Consider the following 24,995-nt stretch of genomic DNA (forward strand, 5'->3'; position numbering starts at 1 on the left):
TCATCCCGTGTTGCTCTGGGGCAGGAATCATTCATTCATTCATTCTTGTTACAGGCCAGTCTGTGATTTCTCACAGAATTTTTTTTTTATAGACTATGGGATATTTGTTTGTTTTGTTTTTTGAGGAGGTGGAATAGTAGTTGATTGTTTAAAGACAAGGGCTCCTGTAGTTCAGGCTGGTCTCAAACTCGCAATATATCTGAGGCTGGCTCTCCTGATCTGCCTTGCCTCCACCTCCCGAGTGCTAAGATTACAAACTTGGCTGCCATGCCCAGTTTAGGAGTTGTTGGGGATTGAACCTAGGGCTCTGCATGCCAGGGAAGCACTGTTCTGATGGAGCTACATCCCCAGCCATGAATCATGTTTTTGTAAGAAAATGTCAATTTAACCCTAACTTTTTTTTTTTTTTTTTTTGGTTTTTCCAGACAGTGTTTCTCTGTGTAGCTTTGGATTCTATCCTGGCACTTGCTCTGGAGACCAGGATGGCCTCGAACTCACAGAGATCCGCCTGCCTCTACCTCCTGAGTGCTGGGATTAAAGGCGTGCGCCACCAACATCCAGCTTAACCCTAACTTTCAAACAATAGTTTTTCCAAGTCCCCAGTAGCAGCTTGTTATCTTCTCAGCAGAGAAAACTAAACTGAGATAGGAAAGAGATAATTCGAGATGATCACACACAGGAGTGGAGATACAAGCATCAGGTTGTTCACCGAAGCCAATGTAACAGGACACTCCTGTAATCCCAGTACTCTGGAGGTTGAGGCAGGAAAACTGCTATTCGTTCAAGGCCAGCCTTCGGCTACACAGCCAGTCAGGACCAACATAGGAAGATCCTTTCTCAAGATAGTAAAACAAATAAATGTTTAAAAGGGCAAGGGCTGGGGGTATAGCTCAGTGGTAGAGCACTTGCCTAGTGTGTTTGAGACCCTGGTTTAATCCCTAGCACTAGGGAGAAAAAAAAAATCCATAAACTACCATTGCCATGGCAACACCCACCTGTAAGCCCAGTACCTGGGCAAAAGACAAGAGGCTCATCACGAATTTTAGGTCAGCCTGGTCTACATAAACAATTCCAGGACAGCCAGGACTACCTAGTGAGACCTTGTCCAAATAACAACAGACATGGCATGGTGGCACATGCCTTTAGTCCCAGAACTTGGGAGGTAGACACAGAAGGATCTCTGTGATCAAGTCCAACCTGATCTATATAGCCAGTTCCTAGACAGCCAGGGATACACAGGGAGAACCTGTCTTCAGGCAAACAAACAAACAAACCCAAAAGTTTACACCCGGCCATACTTCTTTGAGGGACTAATTTTCATGTTAAAGCCAAAGTGGGGAAAAGAAAACACTGGAATTTGTGAGATTTTTGGAAAGGGATGGAGGATAACTGAGTCTATAGTAATTGGTTAGAGGTCCTGACTTGATCTCTACACATGGAGGACAAGTCAGGTGTCCCAAGGAGAGCTATCTGTGCAGAAGTAAAATGATCTTGGGGCATGGTTGCTTTTCCAGAAGATGCATATTTTACTGGGGACATTTCAGACTTTCTTCAGAGTGAGAAGTTTGGGGTGTAAGTGGTATGAAATAATACAACAAAGTAAATACTTTCTCCAACAAAAGACCTGCTCTTACTGTTAATTTTATCAGAAGTGCTGGGGACGTTCTATGTCACTGACCTCAATTTATCATCCTCATTTCTTTCTATTACTCCTTGATGCTGGTTATAGTGTAACCAAATATCTTCTTCAACCCCTGGGTGAATCAGAGTCCAAAAGTAAAACAAACTCAAAGTCTAATAGCCTTCTGTGTAGCCCTACAATGTCCTGGAAGTTTAATCATTGCAAGATGCAGCACACTTTGACTAGTTGAATTTTAAGATTAAGTGCACAATGTCATACTTGAACACCAAATATCTGTCAGATATGCACTGTGAGTTAAACCGTGTGCATTCTTCAAGGGGCCCTGTGTAGTACGAAGTTGGTCTCAGCATTCATGAACACGTGATGCCAGGCACAATGGTGTGTGGCTGTAATACAAGCATTCAGGAAATGGAGTCAGGAGAAGCCAGAGTCTACACACCTCAAAGGTTATCAGAAAAATGTGTAAGCATTTTGATCAGGCATCATAATTTCTTTCCAGAAGGAAGCTGCCAACTGAAGTATACAGCTTTAGTTTGGGGAGATTGCTCAGCTGGTAAACTACTTGTCACACTGCATGATCCCTAGAACCCGAGTAAAAAATGTCAGGTCTGAAAAAGCCAGGCATGGTGGCACATGCCTTTAATACCAGGGCTAGGAATGTGAAGACAGGCAGATCTCTGGGGCTGCTAGCCACCTCAGGCTACTTATTGAACTGCAGGCCAGGGAGAGACTATGCCAGAAAACAAGGTAGACACTGTGCAACCATGGCCTCTAGCCTTCACACAATGTAGCAAAGATTTGTCTTGGTTTAAATATATTATATATATATATATATATATATAATATATATATATATATGAATATATCTTTATATTCATTAGGTTTGTTACCTGGTTGATCGTTTTTTACATTAAAAATCAAAACTAAAACCAAAAAAAAAAAAAAAAAACCCAAAATACAAAGGAAAACCAGAGGGGGACAAAGCACATGCCTGCAAGAGTCCTGGCACCCATATTGATGTTATTCCTTTAGTTCAGCTTTATTTTTAGGAAGAGTTCCCAAATAGATAAAAGATGCCTGGGCCTGGGGCTAACTCTTTCATGTGGTTTGTGAGTCTGAATTGTAAACAATCCTCCTGTTTAACTTGGAAGCACACAGTGACTTCTGAAATGGGCAGACCTACTATTCAGGAGAGATTAACCATCACCTATGCATTTTGTGAAGCCCCAAGGTTATGTGCTCGCGGCACTTCTGTTAGTACTCAGGCATCTACTGTCCTGTCCTTGGGTTTCTGACAGGATATGCCCTCAGCTGCAGCCACTAAGAGCACCATCTCTCTCTCTCTCTCTCTCTCTCTCTCTCTCTCTCTCTCTCTCTCTCTCTCTCTCTCTGCCTCTTTCCTCTCTCCCACTGCTCCTGTCCCCAGCGGCCAGTCTCTCCCCCTCCCCTTTCCCCTTTTTATGATCCCTTTCCCTAATGAAAAAACCCCTCTGCTTGAACCCTGTTGCATGGTGTCTTTCTCTCATGCACCTCTTTTCTTAAATTACAACAGCTTCAGCCAACAGTTCACAATTCTGTAATTATCTGCCACTAGATAAGAACTCAGGGAATCCTGAGACCAAAGTGCTCAGGTACAGTCTGCCAGGTGGACACATGTAATGACGTCAGTTCCACTGAGAGCCCTGAGGTTTGGTTTTCCTTGAAGTATTGATAGTTAAGATTCCTAGTGCACTGCCAGTGGAGGACAAAAGGGTGTAGCCTGTTTGGAAAACATCTACCAGGATGGCCAAGTGTTTTACTTTACATGTTACCTCTTAGGACTTTCAAGTTAGAAGGCTTTTCTTTTTAAAATTCCATTTATTTATGTATGTGCATACCTGTGTCACAGCACACGTGGGAAGCCAGAGGCCAACCTGTAGGTGTCAGTTCTCATGCTGTGGGTTCTGGAGACTGAACTCAGGCCTCAGGCTTGGCAACAAGCACCTTTACCTGCTGAACCATTTTACTGGCCCCAAACTGATGACGGTTCTTTTTTCCTTCCTGGTCCATCAGCCGTTTAGTTGCAAATAAACACACAGAGGTTTATAGTAAGTATAAAGTGTTTGGCCCATGGCTCAGGCTTCTTATTGGCTAGCTCTCTTATTAACCCATTTCTATTAAACTATGATTTGCCACGAGGCTGTGGATGTTTTGCTCTGTTACTCCTTCAGCAGCTACATGGCATCTCCTTTGACTCTCTCTGTCTCTGTCTCTCTCTCTGTCTCTCTCTTTCTCTGTCTCTCTCTCTCTCTGGTGTGTGTGTGTGTGTGTGTGTGTGTGTGTGTGTGTGTGTGTGTATGTTCCTCTTCTCAGCATTCCTAGTCTGGTAGCCCTGCCTATACTTCCTGCCTGGCTACTGACCAATCAACATTTATTCACCAACCAATAAGAGAAACATATATTCACAGCATACAGAAGGACACCCCCCATCATTACAAGATGATATTATCTAACAGTATTTTGGGCCACTCTCAGCTATCTTGGGACACTAGGGGTCCATGGGCCACAGGTTGGACATACTTGATAGCAGTTCCACTTTTGGAAATCCACCTGAAAGAACTGAAAGCATTTCCACACTAAAACTTGTACAAGAATGTTCCTAGAAGTATTAGTCTTATGTCTGTTATCGCTGTAATAATTACTAACGAGACTAACGAAAGATAAGTATAAGGGGTTTTTAAAATTCTAGTTGATTATAATCATCAGAATATAGTCTGAGTCCTACAGTTGATAAAACCAGACATTTGACCTTCTTTCCATTTATTTATTTATTTATTTATTTATTTATTTATTTATTGAGGTAGGATCTTTCTCTGTAGCTGAGGTTAACCCAAAACAAACCTGTATGCAGCCCAGGCTGGGCTTGAACTCTCCTTAATCCTCCTGCCTCAGGTTTCCAAGTGCTGGGATTACAGACATGAGCCACAATACCCAACTTAACCATTTTTCTGTTTATCAAGGTAGTATACAGAATTGGTAAGTCATAAAATGATAGAATTGCCTGAAGTGAGAATGCACAGTACTGGTTGACATGTGTTGGCTTGACACAGACACCACACAAATTAAAGGTGTGCTACCACGCTCCGGACTCTGATTCGCTAGTGTTTTCTTTGAACACACTTTTTATTTTTGCTTTACTTTCTTTTCCCAAGGAATTATTTTTGTTTGGTTTCAAGACAGGGTTTTACTAAGTACCCCTGCCTGTCTTTGTGGCAATCCTCCTGCCCCAGTCTCCTAAATGTTGGCATTGCAGGTGTGAACCACCATGCCTGGCTTTCCCAAATGGTTTTTACTTATCATCAATTTATCTAAGTATTTGGCATTCTCTAGACCAGTCAAAATATGACCTTCTGGAACTTGCATCCTCCTTAATTGTCTGTGGAAGTGAGTAGAGGTGCTTTTACTGAAAGAACAGCTCTTTGATGTGTTAGCAACATACAGTTGTTAACATGGAAACATATCCTTTCCTCAGAGTAGGTGTTGGGGAGTACGTCAACTCCTTTCAAATTTTTGTTTTATAAAATTTTTGTTTTGTAAAATACTTAACAATTGTGACCCGGAGCAGCCAGACAGATTAGAACCACATTTGTTGAGGGCCCACAGGCAGTAAGGACACAGTCCATACTGAGAGCCAGTGAATTGCCCATCCTCAACAAGGGGAAAAGTTGGTGAACAACGCCCCCTTGTGTACTTGTGGTGAAACAACAATCTAGAGGGGGTGGCAGTAGTACATGAAGTGCATCCCAAAAGGTTCAGTGGGCAGCACAGGTTCAGTTTGTGCCCCTGATCCTGAACTGGTGCCTGAGCATAGAAGGTATTTCCTCTGGTCCTGGAGGCAAAAGATCTTGTTCCCGCTTCCTGTCTCAGGGCTCTGACTGCTCTTCTTTTTGATGCATCGCCAAATGGTTGATTATATACGCATGCATGCACGCAAGCAGGAGTGTATACATTTATCCTGTGGCAGGTCTCCTTGTCCCACAGAAATGAGACACAGCAGCAGTGTAAGATGATGGGAACAGGGAAGAATGCTGTGGGGGAAACCGGGCCACTCCCACATTCCAGTTTTCTACCCTGAGACGAACAGCCCTGTGTTTACATCAGGCCAATTATGTCTCTGTGTCAGAGGCACGGCTGGTGGCTTGTCATCGAGGCAGACCTGGAATATTTCACTGATTCAGTATGACACATGCATCAAAGAAGAAGTTTCCAGAAGAAATTTCTGAAAACTCCAACACTGACCAGAAGCCCACTGTCTGGCTTCCAGTTATACTTTATGCATATCTTAATGCTGTGTGATTTTTCTGGGGGATAAAATGTCTATTTACCCCAGATAGGGCACCAAGTACAGACCAAAGAAGTCATTCCATCCAAGTCTAGTACTGCAAACCAGTGAGTTTAATTAGGTGACTTACAGGAGCATGGGCAACTTTCAGGCAGTTATACCATGAAGGAAGAGTCTCACCCACCTGCCACTGTTCACCACTTTGTATCCTCAGATGAGAGTGGAGGTCCCCTGATTCCACAAGGGAATGGTTTTTTGTTTGTTTGTTTGTTTGTTTGTTTGTTTGTGAAGGTCTCCAGTGGGTAGTCATAGCTGCTCTGATTTCACAGTCAGCAATGCTCTTAGCAATGTCCTGAGGACACACATGCACAATGCTGTATTGTACAAACCTCCTTGCCCTTCATAGCTAGAATCCTCATATCTGTGTTTAAGGTAACTCCAGTGGACTATTAATCTTCACTTGGAAGTGCCAAGCCCCTGTGCTTCTAACTCACTATGAAGAATTGCATAAAAATTTGTATTTTTGAGCCAGGCAGGGGTGGCACACATCTTTAATCCCAGCACTTGGGAGGCACAGCCTCAGCAAGTCACACTTCAGTTAGTATTCAAAGGTAGTAACCCGAACGTTAAAATCTATCCCTCTTCCCCTAAGTTAAGATTCTGGAACTAACTTGGTTAGGGGGACATAGGGCTTGGGAACTCATCTCAGTTTCCTCATGGGGTCAGATGAGCAGGCTAGCAGGGTCATAATCTTTGCCTCTCTTTTCTGTTTAGCCCAAGGTGAATTTGCTACTCTGTAAGCACACATTGGACAACTTTCCTCAGTTATGCTAAAAGAAGTCCCTCACAGTTTCAAGGAGCATGTGGGAAAAAACAAAACAAAACATTGAACTATGAGATAAAAGAGTTCGAAACCTCAGGGAGCGTCTTGGCACTGAAAAAATGGATACCAATTTAGAGAGGAAGAGGAAGATTTTTGTTCAAGTCAAATGGTTAAGAACATGGTTTTGGAGCCATAGGGACAAGACCCCATATTCAGTTGGAAGCATCCCCTGGCTTCACTCTCCACCATTCCAAACCCCACCCTTCTCAGAAAGCCCACCAAGCAGTGGCTCCTCCCTCAGAGCTGCTCAAGCGGGCATACCCAGGGTCCCTAGACCTGCCATGTGATTTCTGCTCCTCCCTCCCTTGCTTCACTTCTGGGGGGAGCTTGAGAGTCACGGTGGGGGGTGCTTTCCTCATAAACCTGAACTTTTAATTCGGTTTGATCTGGTTTATTATGTTGGAAGAGAAACCTACTACTGGATTTAAAAATACTTGTCACCCACCCTACTTCCAACTCTGTGAGCCTTACAGGCAAGTCCTAAACTTCACTGGGTGTCAAAGTCTCAATTACAAAGGTTGAAATAATAGCTCCCTTGGATGGGTTCACATCAGGATTCACTGACATAATGGACATAAAATATGTAAACTAGAGCATAATAACTATTAGTTATAGTGGCTGAGAAAATGATAGTATGTTTGTTGTGTCATCGTCTGTCGACATGTGTAATTTGTTCTCAAATGAGGGCTTTCTGATCATGGTGGTGGTACAGGGAGGCAGGGTACAAGGAACTGAAGAGATGGCTCAATGGTTAAGAGCACTTACTGTGAGCTAGATACCACTTCCGTGGTTAAGAGCCCTTGTTCCTAAATGAACCTGGATTGGAGTCCCAGATCCCAAATGGTTGCTCAAAACCATCTAATTCAACAAGCACATGTGTGGTGCACATACATGCTTGCAGGCAAGACATTCACACACATCTACTTGCTGCTGTTGCAAAAGTTTAGCTCCCAGCATGTACATGGGACACACACACACACACACACACACACACACACACACACACACACACACACACACACACGAGTTTAGTTTCCAGCACCCACATGGGACAGACACAGATACATGCACATACATTATTAAAAATAAGATCGTAAATTTTTTAAAAGATTTAAAAGTTTCTTGTAAAGGTTTAGTGTGTGTGTGTGTGTGTGTGTGTGTTCGCGCGCGTGCGTGCGTGCGTGCGTGCGTGCGTGTGTGTGTGTGTGTGTGTGTGTTTCTTTAAGGGACTAGGCAGGCCCCGCCCCGTCCCCTGCGTGTGTCTGGGCCCTTCGGCCATATGCCCCGCCCCCTGGGTACGCATGCGCGTGGTGGGCCGCTGGGTTGAGGTGATGCTCTTGGTTCAGCGCTGCTGGGGTCCGCGGCTGGCGGGAAGGCGGCCTTGCTGTTCGTGTCAGTCACCCGCCAGGCTCGGTGGATCCTCCGGCGGGAAGGACAACCAAGGCTCCCGAGTCCGCGAGAAGCCGCCCTGGAGGGTGCTGTTCCTTGGCACCGACCACTTTGCGAGGGAGACGCTGCGGGCTCTGCACGCCGCCAGGTACCGGGCTGGGGCGGGGTCCCGGAAGGCGAGCCGTGGTGGGGTCCAGGCCCGCCGAGTTCCTGCAGCACCCGCGAGCAGGCCCTTCACCCCCTGCGCGTGGGGTCCCCGCCTCGGAGGGGCCCCGCCGGTGCCTAAGGCCGTGAGCAGGGCTGGTTAGCCAAAATGGGCTGTGACTCCAAAGTTCGTCCCTTCCCGCAGTTGCTGTGCTCCCGCTGGTGGCCTCCAGCTCCTTGCCCTTCTGCACGCCCGTATTTTTTAGGCCTCCAAACGAACCATTTTCAAATGAGTACACTTCTAAGTTAGAACAGTTCCGTATACGTGTAGTATTTATGAGATTTAACAAACCGTGTCTACTAGGGAGAACGTTATACTTTGTAACTCAGCCTTTCCTGAAAGTCTGATAATGTCCACCGCCCCCCTCCCCATCAGTTTAAGGTTATTTGGTAATTTATCATTCCCTTGTTTCCTGGCGGCTCCCCTCCCACGGTCCTGTCACCTTCATCTCTGCCTCCCTACAAATACTTGTTTTTCTTTTTAAATAAAGTTTATTCTTAAAATTTATTTGTATGTGTGTGTATCTCTGAGCATGTAATTGCTGGTGCCTATGGAGGCTGGAAGAGGGTGTCCCTGGAGCTGGAGTGACAGGCAATTGTGAACTACACACTGTGGGTGCTGTAAGTCGAGAACTGACTCCTGCAAGTTATTTATCCTCTTACTTCCAAACACATGCAGTAACACATGCTGGCATTCAACACACATATAACATGTACAAGATATTAATAATAAAGTTTCTTTTTAATGGGTGTTGAGTCACCTGGAACTGGAGTTAGAGACAGCCATATGTGGGTGCTGGGAATTGAACCCAGTTCCTCTGGAAGAGCAGTCCAGAGGACTGTGCCATCTCTTCAGACCCATAAAGGGTTTTTGTTTGTTTGTTTGTTTTCTTCTTTTTTTAATTAAATTAAACTACTTGTTAGTTGCACTAATTTTAATTATTTTAGCCGTAAATGCGTCATGAGTTTAATTATAAAAATAGTTTTTCTCCGTATGAAGTCATGTAGCATTGAGCTGCTCAACACTATTGCTTTTTTTCTCTAATCTTTCTAATTCAGAGACAACAAAGAAGAAAAGTTAATTGAAAGACTGGAGGTTGTCACAGTGCCTTCACTGTCCCCCAAAGGACTGCCCGTGAAACAGTATGCTGTACAGTCCCAGCTCCCGGTGTACGAGTGGCCTGACATAGGATCTGGAGAATATGACGTTGGAGTAGTGGCTTCCTTTGGCCGACTTTTGAGTGAGGCTCTTATTCTTAAATTTCCCTAGTAAGTTTTATTTATAAGGATATACGGTATAGAGATCACATTTTTATGAATGGATCTAGTACCTAAGATGCCATAATTTAAACTGCTTTCTTTTTTTCTCTTACTACTTTTTCCAGACAGGATTTCACTCTATGTAGCTCTGGCTGTCCTGGAACTTACTGTGTAGACCAGGCTGGCCTCAAACCCACAGAGATCTGCCTGCTTCTGTCCCCCAAGCCCTGAGATTAAAAGTGTGAGCCACCAGGCCCAGGTTAAACTGTGTTTTCTCTACTGTCTTCTTTTAAAATAAGATTTTATTTTTGGCACAAAATGTCAAATGTGTTAAACTTGTTACTTTGGCTTTCATCTGCCTTCACTTGAGTTTCATGTATATGCTAAGGACCCCACCCAACTCTCCTTGAACTCCAGGTTCCCCTTGTCCACAGCTCAGCTTTTGTGTCTCCTAGGCTTCTCTCACTGAAGAGGCTCAATACTTCTGCAGATCTTTATCTTAAGAAATATCCAGCCAATGGGGTTGGAGAGATGGCTCAGCGGTTAAGAGCACTGACTGTTGTTCCAGAGGTCCTGAGTTCGGTTCCCAGCAACCACATGGTGGCTCACAACCACCCTGAATGAGATCTGGTGCCCTCTGCTGGCATGCAGGCACAAGACTGTATACATAATAAATAAATAAAATCTTTTTAAAAAAAAAAAAAGAAAGAAATATCCAGCCAAGCCTTCTGGTTGTTTGGGCCCCAAACCCTGTAGTCATTTTTCAGTTACCTTGTGTTCCACATCCAGTCCATTCTGAAGTCCTCTTGGCTGTGCCTTCAAAAACTAGAAAATTGTGATGGATATCACCAACTGCATTGCTTCACTCTTGCCCGTGTTACTGCAGTCACCTCGTAGCTGGTCTCTGCTTCTGTCTTTGGTCCTGTCAGTGCTTTGCCAACCTAGCCAACCCAGCAGCCAAGGTGCTCCCTGTAAAGGATCTATCAGACCCTATCAGTGTGCTCAAGCTCCTCTGTCAACTTGCAGTCTCACCCATAATAAAAGTCAAAGCCCTGCGTCAGCCCATTAGAACCTCCAGTGATCCTCTGTGGATGCTGTGGCTTCTCGGGATTCATTCTACACTAGTTAGACTTGCCATGCCATGCCTTGAACTTGGTGAGCATTTTCTTTCTTTAAGATCTCTGACCTGGCACTCGGGAGGCAGAGGCCATTGAGCCTGGTCTACGGAATGAGTTCTTGGACAGCCAGGGCTACTCAGAGAAACACTGTCTCAGAAAAACAAAATCACTGTACATGCCAGGCATGTATACACACACCTGAACTTGGCACACATTTTCTTCCCTCAGATCTCCGTACATGCCATGCATGTACACATTCCTTTAGTCTCAGCACTCAGGAGTCAGCAGCTGAGAAGAAAGAAAAAGTTAAATAAGATCTATGTATTGTTCCCTTTATCTGGAAAACTCTTCATGTTTATGATGGCATTTCAGTCAACAGAAGATGGTGTATAAGATGCTGCTCCTTAAGAGTGTATGGCCTAGTGATGTGATAACTGTCTGAACGTGTGTAAATTACACCCTCAACTGAATGTTTGAATAGGGATATATTCAATATTTGATGACATTTATTACTTATAATGTATCCCTTTTTTGTTTGTTTGTTCTGTTTTTTTCCCTGAGACAGGATTTCTCTGTGTAACAGCCCTGGCTGTCCTGGAACTCACTCTGTAGACTGGGCTGCCCTCAAACTCACAGAGATCCACCTGCCTCTGCCTCCCAAGTGCTGGGATTAAAGGTATGCACGCCACTGCCTGGAAGTTTTTTTAATTAAAAAAATTTTTTTGCATAGATATATGTGTTTTATTTTATAATGTGTATGAGTGCTCTATCTACATGTAGGACTTTATTCCAGAAGAGAGCACCACACCCTACTACAGATGGTTGTGAGCCACCATGTGGTTGCTGGGAACTGAACTCAGGACCTCTGGAAGAGCAGTCATTACTCCCAACCCCTGAGCCATCTCACCAGCCCTTTATATCATGTGTATGAGTGTCTCGATTGCATAATATGTATGTGTACCATGTATGTGCTCGGTGTCCAGGGTGGTCAGAAGAGGGTGTCAGATTCTCTGGAACTGGAGTTATGGATGATTGAAAGCCACTGTGTGAAGTGCTGGGAACTAGAAGTCTGGTCCTCTCAACAGGTGTTTTTTTTTTTTTAATTAATTTATTTTTTACATTCCAATCCTAGTTTCCCCTCCCTCCTCTCCTACTACTCCCCTTACTTCCCCCCTCCCATATGCTCTTCGGAGAGGGTAAGGCCTCCCCTCGGAAGTCTACTAAGTCTGTCCCATCATCTCATTGAGGACCAAGGTACCTCTCCACCCCCATACCCCTGTTTCTAGGCTGATCAAGGTATCTCTCCATATAAAATGAGCTTCACTAAGTTAGTTTGTGCATTAGAGTTAAATCTTGGACCCATTGCCAGTGGCTTCATATATTGTCCCAGCCACACCATTGACACCTATATTAAGGGAGTCTTAACCACTAAGCTATCTCTCCAGCCTTTACTTATTTTTAATTAAGTTTCATTGGCTGCTTATGGTGAGAGTCAATTTACCTCTGACTTTGTTTTTGGTGATACAACCTCAAGGTCCTGTGCTTTTAACCCTACAGATTATATAGTTTAGGTGATACAAGCTGTTGGGTGTTTTGGGGATGATGATTGTTTTGAAACAGAGTATCAATCTGTGGCACAGACTGGCCTGGAACTCAGAGCAGTTCTGCTGCCTCAGCTTTCCAAGTGTTAGGATTAGTATGTGCCACCACACCAGGCTCTTGGAAAGCTTGATGATAAAAGTGCATGTTAGTTTGGTAGCAATAACTAATTCTCATACTGATTTCTGCCTTTTCTAACTCAGTGGCATATTGAATGTACATCCCAGTTGCCTCCCGAGGTGGCGTGGTCCTGCCCCGATAGTCCATACAGTGCTTCATGGAGACACAGTCACTGGCGTAACAATTATGCAAGTTAGACCCAAAAGGTAGAGCTTATTAACTTAAATTTTGTTGTTAGTCTGTGTGGGGCTTTGGTGGTTGGGGGAATGGTTAGAAGGTGCTAACTTGGTTAATTCTCCAGTGTTGCACTTTGCTTTTGTAGTTGCTCTGAGCATTTCTAATTTCTTACATAAGCCGCATGTCTTCAAAATTTATACAGAGTCTCTTTAAAGTCCTTATAAATTGGTCATTGGAATTAGTAACACCTGGATCTCTCTCTCTCTCTCTCTTGGTTTTTCTAGACAGGGTTTCTCTCTGTGATAGCCCTGGCTGTTCTGGAACTCACTTTGTAGACCATGCAGGCCTCGAACTCACAGAGATCCCCTGTCCTGGTGTCTGAGTGCTGGGATTAAAGGCGTGTGCCACCACTGACTGGCTCTAAACACCTAGTTTTCTATAAAATGATATAAATGACAGATGGATTTGGAGCTTGTATTTTTGGTTTTTTGTTTTTGTTTTTGTTGTTGTTGTGTGTGTTTTTTTATGTTTGTTTTGTATTTTTTCAGATAGAGTCATTGTGTATCCCTGACTGACCTACTCATTATGTAGACTAGACTGACCTCAGACTCAGGAAATCCACTTGCATTTTGAGGCAGTGTCTCATATATTCCAGGGTGACCTCAAACTAGAAAGGCTGACAGATTAGTAGCCTGCAATAAGCTGTCTTGGTGATATGTAGACAAATATATTGATCTAACAAATAATAATGTTGGCTGCTTTGGGTTTTTTGTTTTGTTTGTTTTTCTTGCTAGGTTTGATATAGGCCCAATTCTCAAGCAGGAAACCATCCCTGTGCCTCCCAAGAGCACATCAAAGGAACTGGAAGCGGTGTTGTCAAGACTCGGTGCCAACATGGTACAGTTTCCCCACCCCTCCCCATCTTTTCCTTCATTTAGAAGGCTTCTTAAACAATGTGAGGGGAAAAAAATGACCTTATGATTTGTAACTTTTAAGCTTCACTGGTGGTGGGGAGGGGACATGGCAGTGGGATGGCTCAGCAAGTAAAGGTGCATGCCACTACGCCCGATGACCTGAGCTCAGTCTCCAGGGCCCACGTGATGGGGGAGAGAACTGAGAATCCTCTTGTTCACATGGTTTGTGCACACACTGTAAATAAATAAAATGACAGGAGAGAGAGATCAGGGCTGAGATATATTCACCTGTAAGCTCACACTCAGGAGGCTGAGGCAGGATAATCATGAGCTCCAGGCTAGCCTGGGTTGTGAGCCTTAACAACCAGCAGAGTGGTTCCTGTCCCTCGCTTCCTAGAAGCAAGTTCAGTATTTGTGACCATTGAGGGTTGCAGAGTGGATGCTTAATAAAAGCTTTCAAATAAAACCTGTGATCTCCAGAGGTCTTCCACTTGGTGTGAAATACTTAGTGTATTCTACCCTCTTACACATCCCTTGCCTACTTCTCTCTCAGCTAGCAGCCACACCCTAGGAACCTGTACATTTCCCAGCTGTATGCTTAGTACTTCCTATTCTGGGTATTCTTCAGAAGTGACTTTTTACGGTGGTTGCCATTAATCAAGACTGTTCTAGGTCCTCTGATTTTTCCTTTGTACCCTCCCAACAAACCTCTGAGGTAATTGTTGCTGTCACTCATGTCACAAACACAACATTGAGAGGTACATGCAAGTCAAAGAACTATTCCAAAATGAGAACACCAATAGGTGATGGGGGCCCTGAGCCTTGTGTGGGGTGAGTGTTAGCAACTCCACAGGGGCTGCCTGATAGTGAGAGCTTGTGCAGCCAGGTACAGTCCAACACTGTTTGGAAGCAGTTCAGTGCTTGCTCTTCACAGAGTGGCTTGGGGTAACCACCCATCAGCGCACATCCTTATAGGTGAAGTCAGTTTGCCATCAACTCTTTTGCTGGGACAGGTTACTTCATGGCACTGAACTGTGATGTTTTTGCCTTGTTCTGTTGAACATACTCTGCACTCTCTCCCTTTTTGTATTTGTAGCTTATTTCAGTTTTGAAAAGTCTGCCTGAAAGTCTGAACAATGGAAGGCCACAGCCAACTGAGGGAGTGACGTATGGTGAGTGAAAGACCAGACATTCTGACCTCTTATAAAGATTTCATTTGCCAGGGTGGCAGCTGAAGGCTCTGGCTTCATTGCTGTCTTGTATGTGCTTTCTCAGATAATGGTTGGGAACCTCTCCCCTTAGCCTATAGTTTCATCCTCAACATTTCCCCCAACTTTTTATTTTGAGAAGTATTTAGCACCTGTTTGCCCCACATCTTTCTGTGTGAATATTTAGTGTATGTATTTTAAATTCTGATTGCTCATTTGCAGGTATAAATGATGAAGTTAATTTCCAGTTTTATTAGCATGCACTTCTTGGAGAGCTGGCTCAGTGGTTAAGAGCGCTAGCTGCTCTTACAGAGGTTACAAATTAGACACCCAGCACCAATATGGAAACTTACAACCATGTGTAACTCTAGGACCAGGATATCTGATGTCCTCTTCTGGCCTGTGTGGGCACTACATGGATGTGATACACAAAGAGACCTACATGCAGGCAAAATACCCATTTGTATAAAATGAAAATAAGAATTTTTAATCCTTAAAAAAAAAAAAAAGACATTGAACATATCCTGGTAGTGTCCAATATCCAGTCCATACAGGTTTTCCTAAATGTCCAAAATTCTATTTTATATCTATTTAAAAAAAAAAAAAACAGCTGAGGGGCTGTTTATTCTCTGTGACTCCAAGGCCAGCCTAGTCTACAGAGCTAGTTCCAGGACAGCTAGAGATGTTATAGAGAAACCCTGTCTTGAAAAAACAAAACAAAACAAACAAACAAACAAAAAAAACCTAGGATCCAAGGAACACATTTTCAAGACTGCTTGAATCTTTGTTTTTTAGCTAGTCACCAATTTGATGTGTTTTGAGGGGTTTTTTTGTTTGTTTTTGTTTTGAGACAGTGTCTTGTCCAGGATAGCCTAGAAATCATATCCATCCTTCTGCCTCAGCCTCCCAAATGCTGGAATTATAGGCATGTACCACCACACCTAAAAATACAATTTTTGAAAAAATAAATTAATGTAAAAAGTGCTTGAGGTGTATAGTTCCAGTAGAATATTTGCACTGTGCTGAATTCTCAACCAAATCATAACAGACATGCTTCTGAGTTTAAAAAAGATTGCCTTAGGATCCAGTTACTGTGTATCTTTCTCTTTGCTTTGTTGTTTTTGAATTTTGGCTTTATTTTATTTTATTTTATTTATTTACTATGTATACAACATTCTGCTTCCATGTATGTCTGCACACCAGAAGAGGGCACCAGATCTCATAACCGATGGTTGTGAGCCACCATGTGGTTGCTGGGAATTGAACTCAGGACCTCTGGAAGAACAGTCAGTGCTCTTAACCTCTGAGCCATCTCTTCAGCCCCCTAATTTTGCATTTTTAACATGGTCTCATGTAGCCCAGGCTGGCTCTAAACTTCTGTGTATTTCAGGGTGAGACTCCTGCCTTTATCCCCCAATTCTGGAATTGCAGATGTGTGGCCCCACAATTAGCCTTGTTTGTTTGTTTAATAAAAAAAAAAATATTAGTTGGGTAGTGGCAGCAAATGCCTTTAATCTTAACACTGGTGGATCTCCGAGTTCCAGGCCAGCCTGGTCCATAGAGTGAGTTCCAGGACAAGCCAGGGCTACACAGAGAAACCCTGTCCAAAATACAAAGCAGAACAAAAACAACAACAAAAAATGTACTATCTTTATGTTATTTATTAATGTTTTTATTGATTTTTTGCACTTGATAATACATCTTTGACACTGCTTCTTTAGTTTTTTCTTTTTTAAAAAAATTATTTTATGCGTATGAAGTGTTTTTTTTTTTTTTTTTGCTGCACATGTGTATGTACACCTCATGTGGACAGTGTCAAAAGAGAGTTTTCTGGAGCTGGGGTTACAAATGGTTGTGAGCTACCACGTGGGTCTCTCCAGACCCTGCTCTTTTGTTTTTGTTTTATCAGCAGAATTTTTGGTTGTGAGAATCCATCCTATTTATCCAGCAGATCCCGTTAAGGGTATGTGAACTATTTTTAGCTTCCTAATCCTGCAGATGAGACTAAAGTCGAGTGTGGTGGTGCCTCCCTGTAATCGACCCAGAAAGCCAAGGCAGACAGATCTCCAGTTCAAGGGCAACCTGGGCTACATAGTAAAACCCTTTCTCAAAAAATGAGTAAATAGAATATTAGAGTAGTCTTAGTAGTACATTATTCCTGTGAGTGACATTGATGATATGTGTTTAAGGAGTATTTGTATACTTTGTATTTCCTTTTCCAGGGAGGAACCTTACTGTTGTCCATTTTTCTGTCAGGATTTTCATTTTTCCTTTTCACTTATTAGGAGTGTTCTATATGCTACCGACATCTAGCCTTTATAATATGAACTACATGTTCTTTCAGTTTGACATTTTTTAACTTATGTTGTTTATTTTTGTCTTTTAAAAATACTTGATTTTTATTTCTGTCTATTTTTATTTTTTGAGACAGGGTCTCACTATGCACCCTTTGGCTGTCCTGGAACTCACTGTGTAGACCAGGTTAGCCTTAAACTTACAGAGACCTGTCTGCCTCTGCCTCCCAAATACTGGGATTAAAGGTATATGCCACCACAATCTTCTAAAAAGCTTGTTTTTATATAGTCTAATGTAGCCATCTTACTGCTCTGGGCTGGTAAATTGTTTCCTTCATTTATTATGAGGCAAATAAATGTGTGTGCCTTGGCTCTGTGTGGACAGAGAATGGTTTTCAGGAGTTGGTGCTCCTGCCATGGAGGTTCCAGGGATTGAACTCTATTGTCAGACTTGGAGGCAAGCACCTTCACTCACTAAGGCATCTTGCCTGTCCTGTCTGGAGTGTGAGTCATAGTTAGAAGGTTATTTTCCACTCAGGTTATGGAGTAGTTCTCTCATATTTTAGTACTTGTTAGGTCTACTTACTTTTACTTCATATTGTAGCAAGTTGTAGACATATGACAAAGTTAAACATCCGCTTCTTCTTGTAATTCAGCCTCACTCTATCAGTTGGTGAACATGGAACCCTGTTCATTCTTGGTCTTGTCTGATTTCTCAGCCCCTAAGGTTTCTGCTGGTACCAGCTGTGTCAAGTGGGAGGAGCAAACCTCAGAGCAAGTACTCAGACTTCACCTCGCCATTGGGGATATAGTGAGTTGAAAAGTTGGATTGTGTTTTGACCTTATTGTTTCCTTTCTGGGTATTTTTATTTGGAGTGAGCCTTATAAGCTAAACCTAGGAAATTTTCTTAAACTTTAAATTTTAAGTTTTGACAGAGGCCTTGGTATTAATAGAGTGCTTTCAAAGGTACATTCTGCAGTATTTCCTAATCAGGTTTGATTATCCCCTGTCATAGAGAAGGAAAATAAAAAACAAGATAAGTAACTTTGATGTGACTAGTCATCAGCAATGAGTCTTAAGTCTTCTAACTCTATCTAGTATATCTTTCTGCTTCTGGTCAGTATTAATTTTGGGGGGAGGGTGTTTTGTTTTTTGGGTTTTTGTTGTTTGTTGTTGTTTTGGGGTTTGTTTGGTTGGTTGTTTTTGTTTTGTTGGGTTTTTTTGTTTTTGTTTTTGTTTTTGTTTTTGTTTTTTTGAGGCAGGGTTTCTCTGTGTAACAGCCAGCTCCAAAAGATTTTATTTTTAATTATGTGTGTGTTCAGGGTAGGGTATGTTTGTGTGTGTGTGTGTGTGTGTGTGTGTGTGTGTGTGTGTGTGTGTGTGTGTGTGTGTATGATTGTCTTACCTATGGAAGCTAGAGAAGGGATCAGATCTCTCTAGAGTTGAAGTTACAGGTGATTGTGAGCCACCAGTGTGGGTGCTGGAACTGAGCTTGGATATTCTGCAAGAGTAGCACTTGCATTTTTTTTTCTGACATAATTTTTTTTATTGCTTCTTTGGGAATTTCATGTCATACACCCCAATCCCACTCACTTCCCAGTCTTTCCATGTCCTCCCTCAACCCTTGTAGCCTCCCCCACAAAGGAAAATAAAAAAATAAAAAACAGCCGGGCGTTGGTGGTGAACGCCGTTAATCCCAGGGAGGCAGAGGCAGGCGGATCTCTGAGTTCGAGGCCAGCCTGGTCTCCAGAGCGAGTGCCAGGATAGGCTCCAAAGCTACACAGAGAAACCCTGTCTTGAAAAACCAGAAAAATAAAATAAAAAAACTAAAAATAAAAAACAGTAGTAATAATAATAAAAGGAAAAAGGAAAAAAAACATTTTACTCCTCTATCTTGCTCTCCTCTCCATCACATATTCATTTGTCGTAGTGGTCTTGGGATCCGTGATGTATCAAGCAGTATACTCTTTTGCCTAAGCAGCTTTACTTACAAACGTTCATTACATTGAGTTGTTGGTCTGGTTCAAGGTCTACCCACACCATAACACCTCTCAGATATCCTGAGTCATGGAGGAGCAGCACTTGCTCTTAACCATTTAGTCATCTTCAGCCCCAGATTTGTTTGTTTGGAGATCTGGTCTCACTCTGTGATCCAGACTGGCTTGGAACTCACTGTATAGCCCACATCGTCCCCACATTCAGGCAATCTCCTGCGTTAACCTTCTAACTGCTGGGGTTACAGATATGAGCCAATTTCTTCCTTCCTTCCTTCCTTCCTTCCTTCCTTCCTTCCTTCCTTCCTTCCCTTCCTTCCCCTCCCTCCCCTCCCTTTCCTTTCCCTCCCCTCCCTTCTCCCCTCCCCTTTCCCCCCCTTTTTTGGAGACATTTCACTGTGTAACCTAGACTCAACTCTAGATCCCTGTTTCCACACATATACACAATGTTTTAAAAATTCAGCATTAATGTGCAATCTGAAAATATGATCTCAGAGAAATCATTTCTAGCTACATTGATTTTTATTATACTTACAATCAACTTTTGTTGTGTTTGTTTATATTATAAATGTGTTAAAGTAGCAAAGACAGCATTTCATGTTGGGGGGAAGTGGATTAACCAGTAAGTAGTATACTACTAGAGCCCTTGTTGCCCTTGTCAGTAGAAGCCCCCCCTTTAAGATTTATTTAATTTCCTTATGTGTGTACTTGTGTGTCTTCATATATGAGCATGTGTGTGTGCAGGTGCACATACTCATATATGACAAGGACCAGGAGAGGCCATGTGATGCTGCAGAGCTGGAGTTACAGTTTCCTAGATTTCAGCTTGTTGTGTGGGTATATGAACAAATGCTCGTTCTGGCGTATGAACTCCCATTCTCATGATTACACAGCAAGCTCTCCTAACCGCTGAGCCGTCTCTCTAGTTTCAGATGGAGGCCCAGTGACTCTACCTTTATTTTATTTTATTTCATTTTATGCCTGTGAGCATTTTGCCTGATTGTATGCCTTTGTACCGTACGTGCCTCTAGTGCTCTTGGAGGCTAAAAGGGGGCATTGGATCCCCTGGAATTGGAGTTATAGACAGTTATGAACTACCGTGTAGGTTCTGGGAGTTGAACCTACGTCCTCTGGAAGAGTAGCCAGTGCTCTTAACTGCTGAGCTTCCTCTCCATTCTGCATTTTTATATCAAACCACTAAGCCCAGGGTGGTAGACACATCTTTAATCCCAGCCCTTGGGAGGCAGAGGCAGATGGATCTCTGTGAGTTCAAGGCCAGCTTGGTCTCCAGAAAGAGTTCCAGGACAGCCAGAGCTATTACACAGAGAAACCCTGTCATAAAAAACTAAACCAAAAAAAAAAAAAAGAGTAAGTTTTTAAAGGTGTCTCTACAAAGCTGTCTATCTATTGTTGTGTACATATGTGTATGCCATGGCATGTATGTGTTGGTCAGAGCACAACTTTCAGAAATAGATTCTCTCCTTCTGTCATGTGTGGCTGTTAGATAGGACTCAGGCCATCTAGCTTAATAGCAAATGTCTTCACCTACTGAGCCAGCCATCCAGCCACACAAAGCTGTTTACTGCCAGTTTAGAACCTGGCAACAAGAAACTGCTGTCTGAGCTAGCAAGAAATTGGAGGGGGCTGGAGAGATGGCTCAGAGGTTAAGAGCACTGGTTGCTTCTTCAGAGGTCCTGAGTTCAATTCCCAGGAACTACATGATGGCTCACAACCATCTGTAATGAGATCTGGTGCCCTTTTCTGGCCTTCAGGCAGAACACTGTATACATAATAAATAACTAAATCTTAGAGAAAAAAAAAAGAAATTGGAAATACATATCCTTTATAAAGGTATTATTGTATAAACTGTGATTAGTTCATAAGATAGGATGCTGTGCACAGACACAGGTGAAGGAGGTACACCAGACGCTGGCAGAGCCATGCTTTCTTTAGGTCTTTGTACTAATAACATTGGGTGTGAGGAAAATATAGGGGCATACCTGTCAGACTGTCAATTGTGGCTTCCTCTTGTGAAAATATAAAATACTATCACTTTCTAAAATTTTAACACAAATGCTTTAATTCTTGCTTTCATACTGAGCATAATTGTTTAATTAGAAATATTAAGGACGATAACGTAAAACCTAAGATCATATACGTACTGCAAAGATGATACAGAGGGTTACATTCAGGCTCTGTTTCAGAAGATTTAGTGACTTGAGTGTCCAGTTCCTCTGGCCATGGGAGAAAAGTCAGTGGATTAATATGCAGCAGTGTCAGAAGCGCCTTGGGTGTCAAATGTATCCCTTCATGAATCCTCCCATTCTACTTGCAGGTTCCATTGCAGACACTCTGGTTGGAAAACACCATTAAACTTCTGGATCTAGTAGAAGTTAACAACACCATCATTGCAGGTACTAACTTTTGAATAAATTACAAGTTGTTTCCACTACAGTCCATTTAAAAATATGTCAGGTATTTCTAATTTTCCCACAGTGCAGTAATGACAACACCTCACAGTCCCCTGTCTTATCCTTTGCATGCCCATTCATGTGTATTTTCTCATGCAGTCATCACATGAACTTGGGAAGTTACTTTAAGCTCTGTGTCTTCTTGTATCAAGGTTGGAGGGCTGTGGAATGACTTAGTTGATTTCATGCTGGTGAATATGGCAATGAAAATCCATGGACAGTGCAGTGAGAGCACAGCATTGCACCCTACAGTTCCTTCTGAGGGCCTTCAGCATCCTCTAGATGTGAAGAGCTGGAATGTGGGCTGCAGGGGACACTATTCCAGCCCAGAGGCAGTGGGAGGTCCCCAGGAATCAGGACCCAGATGTCTTAAACATCCTGTGAGTTGCTCTGCTGTGGAGTAGTTAATCTCTCAAAATGACAGTACTGAATTGACAGATTCGGCATTGAAGGTGATCCCTGGGAGATGGAGCAAAGGACTATGGCTTCTCATGCGTGTGGAACACTTCCTTTGGGTCCAGAGCACCTGGCTCTAGGAGGTTTTGGTTTGCAGAACTGGGGCCTCAGTGTGTCCCTTGCATCATTAGTTCTGCCTTTGAAGATTCTTTTTTGTTCATTTTTAAAAATTTTATTTATTAGTGCTGGAGATGGAGCCCAGGGTCTTGCAAGTGCCATACCTATTACATTCCACCACCAAGGTGTTTTAAGAAGTACCATGATTTATTTCTGTTTCTCTTGTGTGCCCTTGCCCCCATTAGATCCCAAATTAAAAGGACAAACTATGACTCCGGGATCAGTGGTATACCACAGACAGTCACAGATGCTGCTGGTTCATTGCAAGGTACGTTGATTTCAGCTTCAAGTTATTATGGTTGTTTTACTGGATTTGCAATTTGTATTTCATTTTCCTCTTGAGATGTCTCACTAAGTAGCCTAGGCCAGCCTTGAACTGACCCACATTGCCTCAGCCCTGAATGTTGGAATTGCAGGTATATACCACCATACCAAGTTTTCCATTTCCCATCTGTGGTGGTTTGAATGAGATTGGCCTCCATGAGCTCATATATTTGAATCCTTGGAACTCTTTGAAAGGATTAGCGGGATTAGGAGGGGTGCCCTTGTTGGAGGAAGTATGCCATGGGGATGGGCTTTGAGGTTCCAAAAGCCTGTGTCAGGCCCAGAAGAGTCTCTCGGTTTTCGAATCAGCTACTTTTCCAGCACCAAGCATTAAATTAAATGCTTTAAGAGTTGCATTGGTCATAGTGTCTTTTCACAACAATAGAACACTGATTAAGACACCATTTTCATTAAGATTTTACTTAATTAATGGCTTATCAGATTAAGCTAATGGACAGTTTTCTTAAGAAACAGTGGAATCGGGCTGGAGAGATGGCTCAGAGGTTAAGAGCACCGACTGCTCTTCCAGAGGTCCTGAGTTCAATTCCCAGCAACCATATGGTGGCTCACAACCATCTGTTATGAGATCTGGTGCCCTCTTCTGATGTACAGATATACATGAAAGCAGAATGTTGTATACATAATAAATAAAATCTTTAAAAAAAAAGAAAAGAAAGAAACAGTGGAATCTCCAGCATAATTTTTGAAAGTGAGTGCTGGTGTCCACAGAGACCAGAGGTGTTGAATTCCCCCTAGAGCTGGAGTTACAGGCAGTGAGCTGCCTGATAATGGTGCTGAGAATCAGACTTGGTCCTCTGGAAGAGCAGTGTACACGCTTAACTGCTGAGCCAACTCTTGGGCCTTGGTTTGTTATAATTTGACAACTATTCACAGTAAAACTAAAGCATCTATGTTGAATAGGTCAGGGCAGTTGTTATTCTTCCTTCATGAGAAACATTTAGAGACAAGCCATTACATGTCATTCACTACAATGTTCTTTGCAGTTAGTAAAAGCAATTGTTTCTATTACTTTTTTTTTTTTTTTTTTTTTTTTTTAAAGACTAGATCTCACTATGTAGCCCTGGCTTGCCTCAAACTCAGAGATCCACCTGGCCTGCCTGTTTCCTCAGTTCTGGGATTAAAGCTATGCCACCTTGCCTGGTACCTTTTATAAAGTACAGTTTATTTCATGTTCAAGTTTTGTCCCCACTGTCTGATTTCTGTCTGTTCTTTACCCTTTAGGATGGCTGGATTGGTGTTCGGTCAGTAATGCTTAAGAAAACACTAACAGCTACTGATTTCTACAATGGATATTTGCATGCATGGTACCAGAAGAATCCCCATTCTCATCCAAGCCAGTGCAGATTTCAGACTCTCAGACTTCCAGTGAAGATGCATGAGAAAACCAAGTTGTTGCTATGCAACAGTGCATTAAGTAGCTAGGGAGAAGACTGACAAGGACCTATTGCACACTTGTAATTTATTAAAAGCTTTATTTACAAGCAACTGACTTTGAAAGTTGACACTTTTGGAGAAAGGGAAAATGGTTATCAAGATGGTGGACACCACTGAAGAAAGGGAAAATGGTTATCAAGATGGTGGAAGTCTCGAGCTCTCCATTTTTTGTGTGTAACAGTTAAGAGCAGCCTTTTCTAAATGAGTAACAAAAGAAGTTTAATAAAATTTGTATTTATCTTAAGGAGATTGTGTCTTTTGAAGAACAAGGCAACTAAATGATAGGTATATGTTCTAAAAGGTTGTTCTAAAAATGGTATGTGTAGCCAGCTGTGGTGGCACATGCCTTTAATCCCAGCACTCAGGAGGCAGAGGTAGGTGGGTCTCTGTGAGTTTGAAGCCAGCCTGGTTTACACAGTAAGTTCCAGGACAGCCAAGGCTACACAGAGAAACCCTGTCTTCAAAACAAAACAAACAAACAAATGGTTGGTCTAAGGACTGGAGGGTCTAGCTAAGTAAAGCACCTGCTTAGCCTGTGTGTAGTTCTTGGTTTGATCCCCAGCACCATATAAACCATGTAGTGGTGCACACCTGGAGTCCCAGCATTCAGGAAGTGGAAACGGGGATCAGAAGTTCAAAATCCTCCTCAGCTACAAAGCAAGTTCTGCAAGACATTCCTCTTTGGATTTTTATCATTGCTGGAAAAAAAGTTTGCTTTACCTCAGACTTAAAACTGAACTCAGGCTTGGCATGTAGCTCAGTTGGTAGAATATTTACCTGCGGTGCACATGGCATTGGCTCCATCTCCAGCACCACACAAACAGGGCATGGTGGCACACGCCTGTAATCCCAGTACTTGGTAGATGAAGGCAGAAGGTTTGGAAATTTCATCACTACAAAACATGTTTGAGGCCTGGTTGGGATGCATTAGACCTTGTCTAAAAACAAAACTAGTTCCTAACCTTGAAGTTCAAAGGCATTTTGGTTATATAGCAAGTTTGAAGTCAGCCTGGGCTATATCAGAGCCTGACTTTAAAAAATAAATAAA

The 24,995-nt window shown here is 42.7% G+C and overlaps 1 protein-coding gene across 1 annotated transcript; it reads left to right on the forward strand.

Moving 5' to 3' along the window:
- The first annotated feature begins 8,145 nt into the window (after positions 1-8,145).
- Mtfmt (mitochondrial methionyl-tRNA formyltransferase) lies at positions 8,146-24,191 on the forward strand. Its single transcript, XM_027411326.2, is given in 10 exon segments — positions 8,146-8,383; positions 9,499-9,708; positions 12,620-12,742; positions 13,508-13,610; positions 14,724-14,799; positions 17,849-17,940; positions 21,460-21,538; positions 22,354-22,436; positions 23,735-23,896; positions 23,899-24,191. Coding segments are annotated over 10 exon segments (1,197 nt in total). The 5' UTR covers positions 8,146-8,147; the 3' UTR covers positions 23,932-24,191.
- Positions 24,192-24,995: the final 804 nt, after the last annotated feature.

This window comes from Cricetulus griseus, chromosome 4, assembly GCF_003668045.3.
Source record: "Cricetulus griseus strain 17A/GY chromosome 4, alternate assembly CriGri-PICRH-1.0, whole genome shotgun sequence".
Taxonomy (NCBI): Eukaryota; Metazoa; Chordata; class Mammalia; order Rodentia; family Cricetidae; genus Cricetulus; species Cricetulus griseus.